The sequence below is a fragment of the Apiospora hydei genome, assembly GCF_038363865.1.
Source record: "Apiospora hydei strain CBS 114990 chromosome Unknown utg000007l_segment0_segment0, whole genome shotgun sequence".
In the NCBI taxonomy this organism is placed as follows: domain Eukaryota; kingdom Fungi; phylum Ascomycota; class Sordariomycetes; order Amphisphaeriales; family Apiosporaceae; genus Apiospora; species Apiospora hydei.
This window is the reverse complement of record NW_027117366.1, coordinates 1,616,275-1,633,761: the sequence shown is the minus strand read 5'-3', so window position 1 is coordinate 1,633,761 and position 17,487 is coordinate 1,616,275. Positions and strand designations below refer to the sequence as shown.

The following is a 17,487-nucleotide window of genomic DNA, read 5'->3' as shown; positions in this document are numbered from 1 at the left end:
TGCTGCCATGATCTGGCAGCCCGTTGGCCTTTGTTGCACAAGTGACCGTTTGAAGATCCGCTATGAGCTGTCAACCCCGGATTCTGGTATATGCTGCCGGTAGCACAACGTGACCAGCTGATGCCAGCTCATGTATTGATGCCCAGATCATATTCAGATCATGCTATGACTTGGAGCAAAGCAGACGCATGTATGGCTGCATCAGTCGCAAATTCTGAATATGCATGTACATCAAAGCATGGTAATGACCTGTCACAGCGCCCTAGTTTGCGCATATCATACCTGTCCCGTTTCTTTATTTCTTTATCTTTTTTTTCTTTTCCCCCCTCCTGCAGAAAAGACATCTGTTGGCTTGGCAGTTCGTGCTTCGTGACGGAATCGGGATAGGGGCTTGATTAGTGTGGACTCTTGAAGATCGGCATCGCGAGCTAGCGAAAGTGCCGCTTTCCCCGGAACGCCATAAAGCGGCAAGTTCGAAAATTGGTTAGGCCATCAACGCCAATACTGGAACACGCCAGTCGCGATTCGCCAAAAGACACCACAGCTGCACCCTGTGTAACACTCCATTACCGGGGGTGGAATCGAGCAGGCCATCTTCGTGATTTCGCATGCATGATTCCGCTCGGGCTTCCGCTCTTTACTCCGTGGGCGAGCATCATCACCATCATTGTGTGAGTGAGCCAAGCGCCCGCCATGGCCAAGACAAAGGGCCCCAAGCCCAATAAGCGGGAGTTGGAGCAACCAGCAAAGACAGGTCCGAGTCAACCGGCACCCAAATGGCCTGCCTTCAAGCCTGCTCTTCCTGTGACTAGCCTATCGCTGGAGGAAGCTCATCCCGCATATCGAGATAAGATACTGCTCGTACGCAACTTCTTCCCCAAATCGCTTTGCCGGGATTATGTCACCTATTTGCGGGGGCTGCCCTTTACGACGACACCAGGGCGCCCAAAGCGAGGCGAGGCGGTCCGGGTCAACGATCGATACCAGATCGACGACCTCGAGTTCGCCCAGAGGCTCTGGCGCGAGACGGGGCTGAAGGAGCTCTTGCTGGATGACTCTGTCCGCTCGACATGGAATGGCGAGGTCGTTGGGCTCAACCCTAACATTCGAATCTATCGATACTCGCAGGGCCAGTTCTTCGATGCCCATTGTACGTCGGTTTCTATCTACTTGGCCAACTTCCTGGCCTGAGCAGTTCAAGAGGATGGTATCCCCGAAGGCTAACATCCCCACCAGACGATGACTACAACCTAGTGACATTACCAGCCACTGACGACTCCAAAAACGTCAGCACCAAGACGACTTGGACGCTACTGATATACCTTACCTCTGCTGCGGAAGGCTGCCGTGGGGGTGAGACAGTCTTCTACCCGAAAGACCGCAAAGTGGAGAGCGAGGCAATCTCGGTTTCTCTCGAGACTGGGATGCTGCTTCTGCATAAACATGGAGACGACTGTCTACTGGTACGTTGGCTACCTCTCTGATCAGACCAAACGTGCGTCAGCCATGTATACAGCCTCTTGCTAACCGCCCGTTCGATCATTAGCACGAAGGTCGCGAAGTGCTGGAGGGGGAGAAGTGGGTAATACGTACAGACCTATGCGTCAAGAGGTAGATCTTTTGCTAGCTGCCGCGGAATGTCCTGTTTGGGTGCTGGCTGCATTCGACACGATGTCATTGCTAGACCCGTGCGTTGTAATCTACGATGCCGCGAGCCTTGCCTTCCTCTTATTTCCGCAATGGGATGGTGCAGTAGCCGTTGCTGGAGGAGTGTCAGAGTGGTGCGCTTCCTGCATGAAGTATACAACAAGCCGAGTAGACTTTGGCGATCGGGCTCTCAGCTGCATGGCTAGTTGGTGCGTACGATCTATCATCTTTCCAGTGATATTTCATTGGCCAGTAATGGAATATCTACGCAGCCCTCACCATCGGGCGTCGTGAACCCAGGCCCTACCCAACTTGTGAGTTGCCGTGTTGGGAAAACTTACTCACTGCGCGGTGCCCCTCCGCTTCTCGGACGATACCTTTTTTTCTGCAAGGCGGGAAAAAGCAATTTCCCACAAGCCAAGGATGGTTTGTAGTTCTTGTACAACGTCTGGTCTCCATCTAGGCCGTGTGGTCTACATTAGCTAGCTAGCATATTGCACACTCAAGTATATTACCATGTCCTAGAATCAAAGGCTGCTGCCTCTATGTTTATTCGTACCAGTAAGATGCGTCGGGGAAGCGCCGATGGGTAGGCGGAGCGCGGCGGGCTATGGTTGCAGGGATAAAACGGGTATATGGGTGCAATAGAATAAAAAGCAGACAGCTGTCGCACAAGAGTTGCGGCGGCGGAAACAACCCCTTCGCCCCCTGTCTCAGGCTGCTTTTTCCCTCCCCTGGCTCCGTAGCTTATAGTTACCGTCTATCTAACTTGGGGGCTGTAATCACATCATGGCTGCTTGGCCCTCTCTCCCAGCTGGAGAGCAGAGAGGCGATGGGAAGACGATGGTGGACGAGACTGCTGATCTCAGGTTAGATGTGCAGTCTGCCGATTGGGTTGTGTAACATGCGTTGCTTACTTGTATCCGGAGAGTGTATATGTTGCAGGGAGTCCGTACCTCGCAAATAGCGGCTCTGGCTGTCCGGAGCCGGTATCTGTACATTGCAAATACTGAGCTTTTCTTCGGTGTATGTTCTTGTTCCCTTTGATCATTTCTGTCTGATGGGATTTTGGTCGCCAAACTTCGATTTGGGAATTACCTTGGTCGTGATCTTTGGGATAGCCACATCCGTCGCTTCTTCGTAATAGGGGCTGTAGACCTGATATGATGCCTCCATAGCCACCCGCTTTGGTCTGGCTTAGGACCATAAGACATCGCTGATGCAGTGCATCAATATCAGTCCCCTTTCCTTTGGCGCGTATCGTACTCTTTCGTGAATACTAGACTGACGTTGGCCCCCAAGTAGCATGGGGGTCGCAGGGAGAAAGCCACCTGCAAGTCAAGGTGACAATTCACGGGAAGGCCCGATATCCCAGAGCCAATCTCAGACAGCATTAATACTTACCGAAATATCATCTTGCTATGTGCTTAGACACTGGCCAAGGTAGCCACAAAGGCTTGGCATCTGAGCCGATCATGCAGCGACGATCATTCAATTTTGCAGTGCAATATCTGTTCAAGGACTGTAGGAGCATCTGGGTGTCAGTTCTGACAAGGCAACCGCAGGCATCCGAAAGTGGTGGTTATTCAGTAGCAAGAAGGGCGGCTTCGGCACCGAAGAGTCGTATGTGCATCATCACAAGGGGCAACACCATCCTGGCTCCAGAATTTCAGAAGACGCATCGTATATTGAGGTCTATCTATCACTTGACTCATCCAGACGGCACGACTCGGCTGTTCCACCTAATTATAAATGAAGGAGCACATAATACAATGTCCAAGATGCTTGGCAGCCTGTATGATACCGGATTCCTAAGGCCCTGGGCATTTGAGAAGTCTAGACCCTTCTCAAAGTCTCTGACACCTCGGCGCGGGCTATCCCTACTCACGATATGCGAGCTATCACCATCAAGGTAGAGAGGCGGACTGCCAGGATGAAGGCATGTGGACAGGGCGGAAGACCGGCCCCACATTGCAAGTCCGGGGTAGCTCTGGACTGAAGACTGAAGCTCCAAGGTGGCCAGGGTGGGTGCGTGGGTGCGCCCGCCCGCGCCTCTGAGAATTTCCCGCGAAACGTCATTTTCTCAATCTAAAGTACTTACCTATCATCACACCACCGACCCGAATTGTCCACGCCTGCCTTCGAAAAGGAAGCAGCGCCCAACGCCCCTCACGATGCAGGGCCCCAGCTGCTCCGTCAGGCAATCGCTTGTCCGGCGGCTCGAAGCCTCGTTGCGATCCCCAGTTCAAAGCCACAGCAGTCGCTGCCGTAGCAGCGCCGCCACGACAACGACGAAGCCTTCCGCTTTTGTCCTGCGCAGCAAGACGGCCGCGTCGCAATTTTCGTCGCCACTACTACCACGACCGCGCCTCTTCTCCCAGACCCCGCGCGCCCGAAGCAAACAGCCCGCCGAAGACCCCAACTTCAGCTCGATCCTCGACAACCCGCCGCAGCTGGTGCGCACGGGCGGCCGGCGGCACGGTCCGGGCCTGATCGTGCTGGCCATCATCCCCGTGACGGCGTTCCTGCTGGGCTCGTGGCAGGTGCAGCGGCTGGGCTGGAAGACGGACCTGATTGCCAAGTTCGAGGACCGGCTGGTGCGGGAGCCGCTGCCGCTGCCGCCGCGCATCGACCCGGACGCGATCCACGACTTCGACTTCCGGCGGGTCTGGGCCCGGGGGCGGTTCCGACACGACCAGGAGATGCTCATCGGCCCCCGCATGCGCGACGGCGAAGACGGCTACATGGTCGTCACCCCGCTCGAGCGGGATGCCGAGGACGGCGGGCGCTCCGCCGACAAGGGCGCTGCCACGGTGCTGGTCAACCGTGGCTGGATCAGCAAGAAGCACAAGCACCAGGCCTCTCGGGACCCCGTCAGCCTGCCCAAGGGCGAGGTCGTGGTGGAAGGCCTGCTCCGCGAGCCCTGGAAGAAGAACATGTTTACACCTGACAACCGTCCCGACAGGGGCGAGTTCTATTTCCCGGATGTGAAGCAGATGGCCGAGTTGACGGGTAGCCAGGCTGTTTGGGTGGAATCCACTATGGGTAGGTTTTGATCTTTAACCATTTCATTCATGCTCTGGGTCTCTACCATGATTGCGTTCCTCAGCTAACTGTTGGTCTAGAACCGGGTCTGTTGGAAGTTATGGACATGGAGAGTAGGGGTATCCCAATTGGCAGAGCCGCTGAAGTCAATCTGCGGAATAACCATGCCCAATATATCTTCACATGGTAAGCATCCTGCTCTCTCCTCTGGGGTCACTCTCCTTGTATAACCCTCTACCATCTCGCACTGCCACTAACATATGCTTGTAGGTATGGCTTGGCCTTCGCCACGTCCATAATGCTCTATATGGTGGTGAAGAAGCCGCCGACAGATATTTCCCGTCGCGTTCGGCTGAACAAGGAATGGTCATAAGCTTCCAGAGTGTCGCTGTACTATACTTATTACAAGGCCAAAATAACTGGCCCTCATGTAACATCATCTTCGCCATCTTCTCTTGCATCGTTCTGCGCCTTCTTCCTCGGGCCTTTTATTGGCGCTGGTACAGGCATCCGCAACTCTTGTAGTAGTTCACGGGGCAGATGCCGTTGTGCCAAGGCGAATGGTGTAGTGGACGGGTTTGTTTGGCGTTGCCTGTAAACCAATGCTGTTAGATTAAACCTACGACAAGAGCAGAATCGGGGCAACCCAATCACCCAGTCTCAATGGGATTGAACATACCTACGCATGAGAGTAATCATGTCACTCTCATCGATCGTCTTTCGTCCGGCATGTTTAGCGTAGGCCTGCAAGTCATCTCCTAACTGTTCCATGAACCAGTCCGTAGCCTGCATGATCGCATCCAGTGTATCTGGTGAGATTTTGGCCTTGCCCATACCGGCTGTCTTGGCAAACGTCGTTGCCAACCTCTTAACCACTCCTTGAGGTAATGACTTGTATTCAATGCCATGTTTGGAAATCTTCTTCCCGGGCTTCTTCCTCCTCGCATTCTGCGGGGACTGTGCTCTTTGATCTGTCACCAGAGAGAGCATTGTGTCCTCCGGCTGGTGGTCTGCTGGGCCCGGACTATCATTATCGGAATCCATTAGACCGAACGGTTCGTTCTCGTTCTCGTCTTCATCTTCCATTTCCATCTCGTCCTCCACTCCAACCCTTGGCTCAGAATCTTCTAGGAACATCGGTTCTCGAGCTGGCGAAGATTCCACCGCCGGCATAGCAAATGTACTTTCATCTGGCGGATCTGGAAATTCTATCGGCGGGAAAAGGCTATCGCCCCCTACCGTCGGATCCTCCATGACAGGAGGGGGAAAGAATCCCGAATCGATTCCGATATCATCACTTTGTATATCCGGACCATGGTAATCGCTTTCTCGACCGACACTGCCGAGGCTTGGTCGGCCTGGCGGCAGCTCACTTATCGCTCTCCGCGGCAGCTCGATCGACTGAGCAGTGTAATCCTCGAGCCCGCTAAGCCGCGGGGGCTTCAGCTCGCTGTATTCGTCATCGTCATCCTCGCGTAGGTTAAGTGAGAGTCGTGGCCTCTCTATCATGAAGTCGTCGGAATCGTCGTCAAAGTTATGACTCTCGTCCTCTTCCGCCACAACGGGCAGTGATGAGTTATTGGCCCCCGAATCGGAAGGAGACGAGGAAGAGTGTATCGCCTGGGACGAAGGTGCCAGCAGTCGACTCAGGGCGCGAAGCGGGTCGCGAGGCGTCTCGCGCTGGTCCCGTATACTGCGGCGGCGCTCCTTGCCGGGGGTGAAGAGCGCTGTGCGCCGTTTTTGCAGGGCGGCAAAGGCAGCTCGGCCATGAGGCGTGGCACCGCCGCGACGGGCAGAGGCTGATTGTCGAGCCGAATTGGGATCCGCACTCCGGGCGCGCCGGTTGGGCGTCTTGGCGGCGGCAGCGCCCGGCGTGCTAGGCGGTGCCCGGTCAGCGTTCGAGGCCATGCTGGGGGCGGCCGACAATGGTGATGTGGCAGTGGTGAAGATGATGCGACTCGGGCGCGGCAGGTTTCGAAACCAGCTTTACATGGTTCGCAAGACGAAGGTCGGATTATTGACACGGGAAATGCGTGGGCATTGTCAATGTGCCGCCAACTGAATATCCGGACGACCTAGGTATGTAGGCGGCTTGAGTCGCTATTCGACTATGACGATCGAGATGGGGGTGTTCTGAGTAGAGCCAACGCGTCTCGGATAAGCACTTTGGTTTAGACGCGTCTACTACTAGGTACAGTAAGCTGCTCGGTTTTAGCACGTGTACGGTGTACCTATCTCCTAACCTAGCCTTCAATGCTAGCCTAGGTGGCCTAGGGTAGCCTTCGCTAAGGGCAGGTGGACACCGATAAGGACTCAGAAAGTGGGGTGCGGCACGACTCGCAGGGCGAGGGGAGCCTGGGGGCGACGATTCGAGGAATGTAGCCTTAATAAGTGTGTGACTGCATGTAGATTCCATGCGAACAGGTGGAATTCGTCAAGGCCAATTGGGTTCGCTTCCAGTGGCCTTGGCCGAGTAAGTGGAGGGTAGGGCCAGTAGGACCATCTTCTTCAGACAAGCGCCTTTGAAACAAAAGACATCGAACTGTTTCGATCTGATAGTTTCCTAGGGACAGACAGCCTCACAGTTGAGTGCATCTATCTACTCGACTTCTCGGACCACCTCTCTCCTGTTTCTTCCTATCGAGCAGACAGAGCACAGTGCCGGCCGCGTAGCCTATGGTTCTTGCTTTGTCAAGTCAGCAATATGGGGCGTTGAGTTTTGATAAAGGCTTAGGAACTTCTTGGGACAGCATCTCTTAGGTATGAATCAAGTGGCAAGTCTCGCTTTGGCCTTCATCATGTGACAAATGGCACCAGAGCAGCAATAGATAACATGCAGCATCCCCGGATTCGCTGTTACAGAGTTTGATGGCGGCTCGTGAGCAAATATAACATAACATAATAAAGGCACGGAGAGCAGCGACCCATTCTCAGATATCACTCTTTGTAAGATCCCGTGCCAGCATATCGCCAATTATTGCACCAGTGAACGAACTTCTAGCCAGTCACAAGCTACCGGGATTTTGATAGGTAACATTCGCAATTCGTTTTCTGAGAGACAATCGTCCGATGATGCCTGCGGATCTGGTCATTGAGTGACATCCACAAGCCGCGGTGCACAGGCTTTTGTGACAGGAGCATGAAAGCCCCCCGCCGGCGTCTCAACATCTGCTGTCAACGATAGGGCACTCAGTCAAGGAGGTCCTCCTGGCTGTGGAAGTCCAGGTCCTAATCAATATGCCCAGGCCGCACTTGTATGGGTAAGGGTAAGGATGGGTTGCGAGCAGTCACTCATCAACCTTGCTACACTTCCGCCGGTGCGGTACATGGCACATGGCACATGGCTTCTTCAGAGTCAGTCCCCACTCGAGGTAAAAGGCTCCGGAGAGTTGACCCCTGACGGCCACGACAGCCCTCAGGTGTCGCATACACCAGAGACTGGATGTTACAGAGCTGCATCAAATGTGATGCCTGCGCTCAGTCCGTCCCAGAAAGTCAATGTTGGTGCCTATGCTGTGTCCCTCGTGGCTTTTCGGGGTCCGGAAGAGAGTATGTGGTAGATGTCTTAACAGTCTTCTTAGCGTACAGTAGGTGGCACTGTAGTCCATGGTAGTGACAGCTAACCATGTAGCTAGCCAATAACTTGGTTGATATAGCTGAATCCGGCCATGTTTCTAGAGTCAGATGAATCAATTGGGCGGGTTGCGGCCACGGCAGCACGGGGGTTCAATCATTCGGAGGGCTTCCTTTCTCCAAACACCAGGTTCCACATCCATGAGATTCGGAAATCTCGCTGGTTGTTGATGTTGATAAGGGGACCTTTCCCGCCCATGGCCTGCAGCATGCAAAACCCCCCGAGACCAGACACCAGCCAGCCCATCATGAGCGGCCTCTTGGTTGGACAACTCTAACATGACCTCGGCGCAACGCCCTGCGAGGGCAAACCGGATTCTGCTACGGGGGTAAGGGGACTCGGGCGGGTGTCAGTCTGACCGGAGCGAGCTATCATCCCTTGTCCTATCGATCCATGAGAAACATTATCGTGGGTTCTCCAGAGCCATTGGAGCGCGACCCGCCGATGGCCCTGTAGACGGGCGGTCCAAGCTACCAATGTAAGTTCACAGGTAGGTTCCAAACCTGAAAAACACCGCCATCCCTCATGTCATACCCACTCATTCCGAGGCCTCGCTTGCCTCGCTCTGCTCAACGCGGCTATCTGTCGATATTATACCTATCCAATATGTTTGACTGTTGCCTCTCTTCTGCCGTTTTGTGATTAATTGTACATAGGGCACGCTCGAGATGAAACCACTTCCACCATCTGGCGGGCCTGCCCTTATTTCGATGTCACCAAGCATGTATGTATCGAAGGCCGCCACTGTAGCTGACAGGAAGATCAATCCATCAATCACGGCAGGTATCTGTAGTTGATTTACACTAACTGGGAAGCTCACTCACTATGTAAGTACATCCCGACTTATTTTAGGTACCCAACCACAATCGTTAAACACTATGGATGCAGAGAGTTGCACCACTCGAACCTACCAAGATGGAAAGGCATGATGGATGACATGCTGGGATCGAAGTCTTGGTCCACGATAACAATTAAGCTTGACCTGCCTGGAAGAAAAGTTCAAAGCCTCTGGTGTCTATGATGCTCGTGTCTTTCAAGTGCAGCACCGGCATGCACTTACCTTCCGGGAGGTACATGTGCTCTATCTTGACCTGCCAATATCAAGAGTATGTTAGGTAGGTAGGTATGTAGGTAGGCAGGCATACAATGCTGAGCTTTGGTACGCGACTTCCTATGCACCTACTCCATCTTCTGATATCATTGCTTGCATACCTGCACATCCTTCATTGCCCTATGTAGTCAAAGGTGCATTTCCTGTACTGTAGCATACGTGCATGCATGTACGTACATAGCTGTAGATTATTGAGTGCCCGTTCTTCAATGGGATCGGTATGTACATTGAACATGAAGAAAGCAGCAACAGTTAAAGGGCGGTGGACTGGTTGTGGGACCGCTTGACCACTCCTAGCCCGTTCCAGTCTTCCAACAATCCGATTCCCTACCAGGCCGTTCCCAGCCCAGTCGCCCGCCTAAGCTACAGGCTGCAGTCCAGTAAGAGGTACATGTGTTGGCAGGCATGTTGCGACGGGGTCGCTGAAACCAGCGCCGGAGGTACCTGGCTGCTAACTGAGCCCGTTGCAAAATTGGGTGTGCCCGCGTTATCGGGGCTGGTATCCGGACACACTCTCCAGGGCTCTCTTTGTCTTGTTTCCCCCAATCCATCCAACATTGAACCCAACCTCCATCTCCATCCTGCGACCCCCCTTCTGCGACGGCACCAATTCCGAAACAATTGTAGCAGCAGAGGTGCATTTTAGCTAGCGGATTGATCGCCTGGTAGCTGCACTGCTTTTACCTCTTCTCTTTGCCGAACCACTCACCACTGGACCGCCTGCATACCTTACCTACCTTACCACTCCTACCTACTACTACACATCCCTCGTCCCTAACCAGCTTTTTTCCCTTTTTTTGCTAACCATCGACGAATCTCTCTCTGTCTCTGCTGCATTGTCTTGTCCGTGAAGCCAATTCTCTTAATCCGTCTTTTTTGAGGCCATATCCTTCCAACCCGCCCGACCGCCGCCTTATTTCGTGTGCAAATCGATTTTGCCCGCCTTTCGTCGTCGCATTTTACTCGAGGAGAAAGGAGACTTCAAACCGCCCTTCTCACGTAGAGTCAAAGAGGTAGCCGAACCATGGCTGCACCAGGAGTCCAGTCGTTGAAGGTATGCATATGCAATCTTTCGGCATTTGATGCTCGATTATCCGACCAACGCGATGCGTGTTTTCGCTCGATTTCGAGACTTGGTAGCTGATCCCCGATTCTTCTTCTAGTGCGTGGTCACTGGTGATGGTGCTGTCGGCAAGGTGCGTTACTGTCCCCGCCCCCCTTTGTTCGAGGAACATCGAGACGATCGTTTTCCGACGACTCGGTCCGCCTCGACGACAAATATGATTCTAACATCCTTCTAGACATGTCTTCTGATCTCATATACAACGAATGCCTTCCCAGGCGAATACATCCCCACAGTGTCAGTTTCCCCTGAGCCTCTCTGGCTTGCGACAGGATAGATGATTTGGCCGAGTACATCAACTAACCCACCGACAACTCGCACAGGTTTGATAACTACTCCGCTAGTGTAATGGTCGATGGCAAGCCCATCAGCCTGGGATTGTGGGATACTGCTGGTCAGGAAGATTACGATCGCTTGCGGCCTCTGTCGTACCCCCAGACCGATGTCTTCCTCATCTGCTTTTCCATCGTCAGCCCGCCATCGTTTGACAACGTAAAGGCTAAGGTTAGTCGTTCTCCTCATACAGTACTCAAAAACACGGGCAGCTAACGCGTCTTGGGCAGTGGTACCCTGAGATTGATCACCATGCGCCGAACATTCCTATCATCCTGGTCGGTACTAAGCTGGATCTTCGAGAGGACCCTGCGACGATGGAGAGCTTGAGATCTAAGAGAATGGAGCCTGTTTCGTACGACCAGGCGCTGGTGTGCGCCAAGGAGATCCGTGCTGTGAAGTACCTAGAGTGTTCTGCCCTTACGCAGAGAAACCTCAAGAGCGTCTTTGACGAGGCTATCCGGTTCGTAACATGCCACCCTCTTGCGCTCGCTTATCGGCAGAGATGACTAACTCCGTCCCAGTGCTGTACTTAATCCGAGACCTCAAGTCTCTGCCAAGCCCAAGAAGTCGAAGTGCACTATTCTGTAGAGCCAGAATGGCGAGCAAGCCCTGTCAACACTAGGCAGCCACGAACAAGAAAGAAATATGCAAGAAGCGATGAGGCGAACCCACGAAGCGAGCATGCTGATGACATTCGGCACGATTCCCAAGTTTTTGATAGGATGATACGGAGCGGGCCAAACATCTGATATTGGTTTTTGTCGCAAACTGCGTCAGTAGTTGCAGGCGTTTTTGGTGGATATCATACTAGGAAAACGACGGACATCTTCTCCCAATGAGGGAATGGAACGACGTACTACTTATTTGTGTTATTTCACGTCCCTTCATTCATTTCCCCGATACCCGTTCAGTCGGCGGAGAGCTCTCTACCTCTACATACCCCAATGACCTCTGCCCCCAACTGGATCATCTCTCGATCGACGGACAAATCGTGGAGATATATTTGGGAACTTGGGGTCTCTTTCAAAGGCTCGTTTGGGAGCCATTGCTCCGTGTATAGAAGCGAGTTGGAGTTGAACACCACATCTGATTCGCCCCTGATCTTGGTCATATCTGGCGGCCACGATCCCCAGTATCCTTAAGGAAGATTATAGTCTTTCTGTTGATGGAGAGCTTTCCAGCTAACTGGTCAAAGGATATGCGAGGTCTTTTTCAAGTTCTGTTTCTGTAGATAGCACATATGCACGAAGTAAAGAAAGAAAATATGATGTTGCAGCAACTACGTCCCGTTCACGTGTTTGATTCAAAGATGGGTGGTAGCCTAACTCTTGAATGAGGACGGGTATCTATTATAAGAATTCATGTGTAAGCACGAGCTGCTTTTTTCTATACATATACGGTCTACTTTTGTTTCGGGACTCGGGCCAGCCGACTAGGATGAATACCGTTTGCGTCAGGCTTCTGGGCACCTCCCTTGAGCAGACGCTCCTTCTCCTTCTTGATCTTCTCGATCTCCTCCTGCTTGGCGCGGCGGTCGCGCTCGCCCGTCAGCTTCTCGTTCTTGGCGCGGATACGCTCCTTGCGGTAGTCGGTGTTGCCACCGCCTCCAGCCGTCAGCTCGACGTTGATCTTGCGCTCGTCCTCCTTGGGCCGGCCGTGGTAGTCGCGGCCCTGGCACGTCATGGTCGAGTGGTGCAGCGTCTTGAGGCAGGTCTTCATGTGGTCGTAGCCGGCGAACTCGACGAAGGCGACGCCCCGGGACTTGTTCGGGTTCGTCTTCTCGTGCAGCAGCCGCACCGCCGTCGGGTGCACCGCCGAGAAGTGCTGCTCGATGTCGGCCACCGTCGCGCTGTAGGGCAGGTTGCCCACGAAGACGATGAAGCGCGCGGCCTTCTTGGGCCGGGCGTTTCCTTGGTCTTGTTGTTTCGGCTCGGCCGGCTTCTCTTCTCCGTCTGCTGCTCCTGCTGTTGCTGTCGAGTCGGTTCCTTCTTCTGTGTTGTCGGCGGACTTCTTGTCCTTCTTGTTCTTCTTCTTTTTGCTCTTCTCGGACTTGGCCGGTCCCTCTTCTGCCGCGGCAGCAGTGGTGGCATCCGGTTTGGACTTGCTTGCTTTCTTGGACGGTTTGCTGTCAACGTCGTCCATGGCCTGGTCCTGGTCTTCTCCGCCAAAGGGGGCCGCCTCCTTGTCGTAGACGGCGTCCAATGCGGCGGCCTGCTCCCTCGCGGCTCTTCTTCTTGTGCTTCTTTTCCTTCTTCTCCTTTCGCTCCTGCTTGTCCTGCTTGCTGCGCTTGGTGTCTTTGGTCGGCGCCGCGTCCTCGTTGCTCAGCCGCCGCCGTTTCTTGGACTCGGTCTTGTCGCCGCCGTTGGCCATGGCCGTGGTGGGGTTCTCCTCGGTGGTAGACTTGCGCTTCATGGTGGCAGCTTGATGTTTGTTGGACTGTAGATAGGTGTGAATTTGCAGAGAAAAAGAACCCAGTGTTTGTTTCTGTGTCGGTTACTAAGTGTAGGTGGTTTTTTGGTACCAGCTAGTAATTGCCGGCCGTTGTTCGAACAGAAATTGCTTGAGTAACCAACCAGTCGATGGGCAGGGTGTAGATTGTTATCGCGACCTCTGGGAGATCAGAAAATTTTAGTGGAGTCGCTGCTGCCGCTGTATCTGCACCTAAACTCCTTCAACCAGGGGGTCTGGACTTCCGACTCCTTTAGTTGCATACCTAAGTAACAGGCAGTGCTAGGCATGGCTCAAGTACGGTAAGCTGGGCTGACCTCGAGGAACGAAAGAACCTGTCATTCATAATATTTGTGAACAAATACTTGTCACGCATGCCACTCATTTACATTTGCTAAAGTTCTCATCCTATCAAGCTCACTAAGCACCTACTTGTAATAAAACAAATTCTCAACTCCCCATTACTTTAATGTGCGGATAGGTGCATATATTCAGCAACCGGCTGACCGCAAGCCGCTTAGTGTCATTTGACAGGTGGCACTTCATACGTAATCGCAACAGCTTGACTTCGACAAATGAAAGCAACTGTCTGACTTACATGAACCAAACAGTAACCGTTCCCTGCTAAATTCAATATCCCCTAGACCCTCTTGCTATTGGATCCTGTACAAGGACAACCCGGATTTGCACATATCATCTCAGGGCTACTTCAGGCTACTTTACATCACAGAGCTAGCCGGCACCCCAAATAGTGGGGGTAACCTGCACAGCTCCTGTATGAGCTCATACCAGTCGTGACGGTTCCAGGCAGTCCGTTTCGATATGTTTTTCTCCGGGTCCCTGCAAGAGGGCATCTCTCGAGCTCTGGAGCAGACAAAAAATGTTGTTTGTTTCGTGACCGACGAGGGAGATGAAAGCCAGCAATGGGAGGAGTTCCTCGCGGAACCCACCGTCAAAGCTGCCTTGGATAGCCATGCTGTCTCTTTGCGACTCAAGGCAGGGTCTGAAGAGGCCGGCTATCTTGAGGCACTCTTTCCTGTCCCACGGAAACCTACGCTGATCATCATCCAGTATGTACATATCCGCCTTGTCGTCGTATTGTAAGTTGGACTAACTGTGGATATCAGGAACGGCCAGCTCAGGGAGTACATTGCCTCAGGCACATCGAAAGATGAGTTCACCAAACGACTTCGAAGTGCGCTCGGGTCCTCGTCACAGACGGTGCCTACCGGCTCTGCTCCCGCTTCGTCTTCAGCTCCGCAGAACCCTTCACAGCCCGCTACTGGCACCGGCGGTGACCTCTATGATGACAATCCTCCGCTAGTGCATGGCAATGATGACGATCTATATGATGCTCCTCCTCCAGTGGCATCGACTTCGCAGCAACCTCCAGCCGCTGCGCCCGTATCGGGCGTTCCTACGTCGTCTTCCCCGAACAACGCGAGCCTGAAGTGCAGTCACTTCTCTCTGAGCGGGCCAGACGTCTCGAAGCTGAAAAGCAGGCTAAAGAGAAAGCAGCCAAAGCAGAGAGGGAGAAGCGTGCCAAAGAGCGCCAGGAAGCGGCGAATAATGGGAGCGAAGGCCAGTCCTCCAACGCTACTGCTGCAATGTCCACTTATGCTCAGATGATGCGCAAGAAGAGACAGGAGGCCAAGGAAGAACGCCAGCGTATCCTCCGACGCATCGAGGACGACAAGCGCGAGAGACGGGAACGTGAAGCGCAGGAGAAGCAGGCACGGCTCTTGCTCGCCGCGATAGATCCTGACGCGGCAGCATCGAGCAGCAATCCAGCTGCAGGCCCGCCAATTCCCCTGCCTACCCGCGGGGGTGGTCCTACATGCAACCTTCAAGTTCGCCTCTTTGATGGCTCAACTCTAAGAGGAAGGTTTCCGAGCGACCAGACGCTCGACAAGGAAGTACGACAGTGGATCGACGAAAACCGCGCCGATGGGACTGACCCTTACACGTTCCGTGTTGTGCTTACTCCTCTTCCCAACAAAGCTATTGAGCCTGCCGAGGAAAGCGAGATGCTACGGGATATCGGTCTGGCACCTAGCGCTACGCTCGTCCTGGTCCCCGTCATCCGGGTAGCTACAGCGTACGAGCAAGGGGGCGGGTTGCTGTTACGCGGATGGTCTTACCTCTACGCGTTGATAGCGATGTTGTTCTCGCCTTTCGCAGTGCTATTTCGTGGAAGGAATAACGCCAACCATGATACATCCCATGAGAACATGCCAATGGACGATTTAGACGCGGATGGTTCGTCCAGGCAGAGATTCAGGGGCTTCCGTAATCCCGAGGATGAACGGCGCGACCAGCAGCTCTACAATGGCAACTCGGTATGTTTTCATTGTATTGCCTTCTTTGGCAACGAGACAAGAATGCACTAACCTTTCTACAGCTGAACTTTGAGCCACGAAAAGACGACGATGACGAGTCAGATACGTAGGTGGTGATTTGACTGTTTGTTTGTAATGGGCCTAGGGGGCGACTGAAAGACCGTGGGGTATTTATATCTTATTATACACTGAGATGGGAGTGTCAGATCTGAACGCGAACCCAATCCCTGCCGATGCTTAAGCCATGTGTGATGCAGGAAGGCACCTTTCATACAGCACCAATGCAATGCAGATACATGTGCTGTAAAGCTTTGTAAATGCCGTCTTTCCATTACCACCAAGGCTTCGCTAATAATCGCTTCTTGCCTTACGTTCCTTTCTATTTCTCGATCCGTCCCCAAGTTGCTTCAACATGCTTAGTACGGGGCGGCGGCGGCCTGGCAAGCCTTGAGCTGCTCAAGGTACCAGTTGCAGATCTGCATGTTGCCGTTGTTGTCGTCCATGCACTTGGTGAAGTTCTGGGTGGCAACGCCGCAGTTGTTGCCCCACTGCTGCTGTTGCTGGTTGTTGGCCGCGGCCTGGGGAGAAGCCTCGGCAGGTGCGGAAGAGCCTCCACCGAACATGCCGCCGATGGCGTGGCCGATTGATGAACCTACGGCGACACCGCTGTAAATAGAGAGGGGAATCCGTTAGCATTGTTCCTCGAAAGAAGAAATATTGCTCGGCCAGTAATAACAATAAGCCCAAAAGAAAGACTCACGCAGCGGTGCTGGCCATCTGGCCGAAGAGACCGGGACCCTGCGAGGCCTGGGGAGCACCGGCAGGAGGCGCCTGGTGCTGGCCCTGGGCGGGAGCATAGGTGGCAGCAGGGCGGGTTTGCTGCTGCGAGGGCGCGGCGGGTGCGCGGCTGACGGTAGGTCGGGCCGGCGCAGGGCGAGCGGCGGATCGCTGGCGAGGCATTGTGGTTTGAGGTTTTCGGTAGACGTTGAGGACGAGAAAGTGTGTGATTGGAGAAGAAGAAAGAAAGAGCGGTTGATTGCCTGTGTTGCTTGGTTCGCTGGTGGCGGGCGGGATGAGAAGGAAAAATGCCAGTAGGGTGGTCGGCTCGGGACAAGTCGCAAAGCAAAATGCGATGCAATTACTGAAATCCAGGCTCGGATTTAAGCGTGCCAAGAGATCGGGACGGGGGAAAGTACGGGGTGTTGCACTAAGCCTGTTAGCCAATCAGGGGCGGTGCTTTTGACCAGCTGCAAGATGCACAACATTAGCTAAAGCAGATTCTCCAGGGGACTTCCGGAATGTTCTGAGCAAAGGCTACCTACCTACTTTATGTGTAAACAAAGTCGCACCGCAACATGCTTTCAATCGAGATGATCTCGAGGGGAGCAAAAAAAGTATTAATTACCAAATGCTTAGACCAAAGGACGTAAAAAAGATGCTGTGTGAGGGAATCGAACCCCCGCCTCTAGCTTGGAAGGCTAGAATTCTACCACTGAACTAACACAGCTCATTCGCTCTGCGGTTTGCTTGGTGAAACAAATTGTGCTTATTGCTATACATGATCTACTGATGTTACCACAGCAGTTGCTAAGACCCTGCTCAATCTGCATCAACATAACATACTCACATTGCTTGAGAATTATAGCTACGTATGTATATATATATAATATAATATTTGATGTAGTTTGGTATTCATCCATCTTTTCGAGCATGACATGCCTGCAAAGCTTTCCTGTCCAAATCTCCCCATGTATTGATGTATGGGCCATGTAGGCAGTAGTCTCGGCCCCTCTCGGCCCCTCT

At 53.3% G+C, this 17,487-nt stretch overlaps 7 protein-coding genes across 7 annotated transcripts; 4 read left to right on the top strand and 3 right to left on the bottom strand.

Annotated features, from left to right (window-relative positions):
- Nucleotides 1-693: 693 nt before the first annotated feature.
- On the top strand, nucleotides 694-1,615 carry PG997_009578 (uncharacterized protein; the record flags this gene model as incomplete). Its single annotated transcript, XM_066813893.1, has 3 exons — nucleotides 694-1,150; nucleotides 1,237-1,463; nucleotides 1,547-1,615. 3 exons carry the CDS (start codon nucleotides 694-696, stop codon nucleotides 1,613-1,615), a joined length of 753 nt encoding a protein of 250 aa, XP_066665855.1.
- Nucleotides 1,616-3,821: 2,206 nt separating this feature from the next.
- PG997_009577 (surfeit locus 1) lies at nucleotides 3,822-5,065 on the top strand (the record flags this gene model as incomplete). Its single annotated transcript, XM_066813892.1, has 3 exons — nucleotides 3,822-4,692; nucleotides 4,773-4,878; nucleotides 4,963-5,065. 3 exons carry the CDS (start codon nucleotides 3,822-3,824, stop codon nucleotides 5,063-5,065), a joined length of 1,080 nt encoding a protein of 359 aa, XP_066665854.1.
- Nucleotides 5,066-5,118: 53 nt separating this feature from the next.
- Nucleotides 5,119-6,600, bottom strand: PG997_009576 (uncharacterized protein; the record flags this gene model as incomplete). Its single annotated transcript, XM_066813891.1, has 2 exons — nucleotides 5,119-5,284; nucleotides 5,372-6,600. 2 exons carry the CDS (start codon nucleotides 6,598-6,600, stop codon nucleotides 5,119-5,121), a joined length of 1,395 nt encoding a protein of 464 aa, XP_066665853.1.
- Nucleotides 6,601-10,461: 3,861 nt separating this feature from the next.
- On the top strand, nucleotides 10,462-11,484 carry PG997_009575 (Ras family protein; the record flags this gene model as incomplete). The annotated part of the gene is made up of 6 exons (XM_066813890.1): nucleotides 10,462-10,491; nucleotides 10,601-10,633; nucleotides 10,739-10,797; nucleotides 10,884-11,064; nucleotides 11,124-11,356; nucleotides 11,418-11,484. 6 exons carry the CDS (start codon nucleotides 10,462-10,464, stop codon nucleotides 11,482-11,484), a joined length of 603 nt encoding a protein of 200 aa, XP_066665852.1.
- Nucleotides 11,485-12,297: 813 nt separating this feature from the next.
- On the bottom strand, nucleotides 12,298-13,309 carry PG997_009574 (uncharacterized protein; the record flags this gene model as incomplete). Its single annotated transcript, XM_066813889.1, has 2 exons — nucleotides 12,298-13,004; nucleotides 13,090-13,309. The coding sequence occupies 2 exons, from the start codon at nucleotides 13,307-13,309 to the stop codon at nucleotides 12,298-12,300; spliced, it is 927 nt and encodes a 308-aa protein (XP_066665851.1).
- Nucleotides 13,310-14,167: 858 nt separating this feature from the next.
- On the top strand, nucleotides 14,168-15,794 carry PG997_009573 (uncharacterized protein; the record flags this gene model as incomplete). The annotated part of the gene is made up of 4 exons (XM_066813888.1): nucleotides 14,168-14,415; nucleotides 14,473-14,766; nucleotides 14,826-15,684; nucleotides 15,747-15,794. 4 exons carry the CDS (start codon nucleotides 14,168-14,170, stop codon nucleotides 15,792-15,794), a joined length of 1,449 nt encoding a protein of 482 aa, XP_066665850.1.
- A 306-nt stretch (nucleotides 15,795-16,100) lies between these two features.
- Nucleotides 16,101-16,644, bottom strand: PG997_009572 (uncharacterized protein; the record flags this gene model as incomplete). Its single annotated transcript, XM_066813887.1, has 2 exons — nucleotides 16,101-16,350; nucleotides 16,445-16,644. The coding sequence occupies 2 exons, from the start codon at nucleotides 16,642-16,644 to the stop codon at nucleotides 16,101-16,103; spliced, it is 450 nt and encodes a 149-aa protein (XP_066665849.1).
- Between the last annotated feature and the right edge of the window lie 843 nt (nucleotides 16,645-17,487).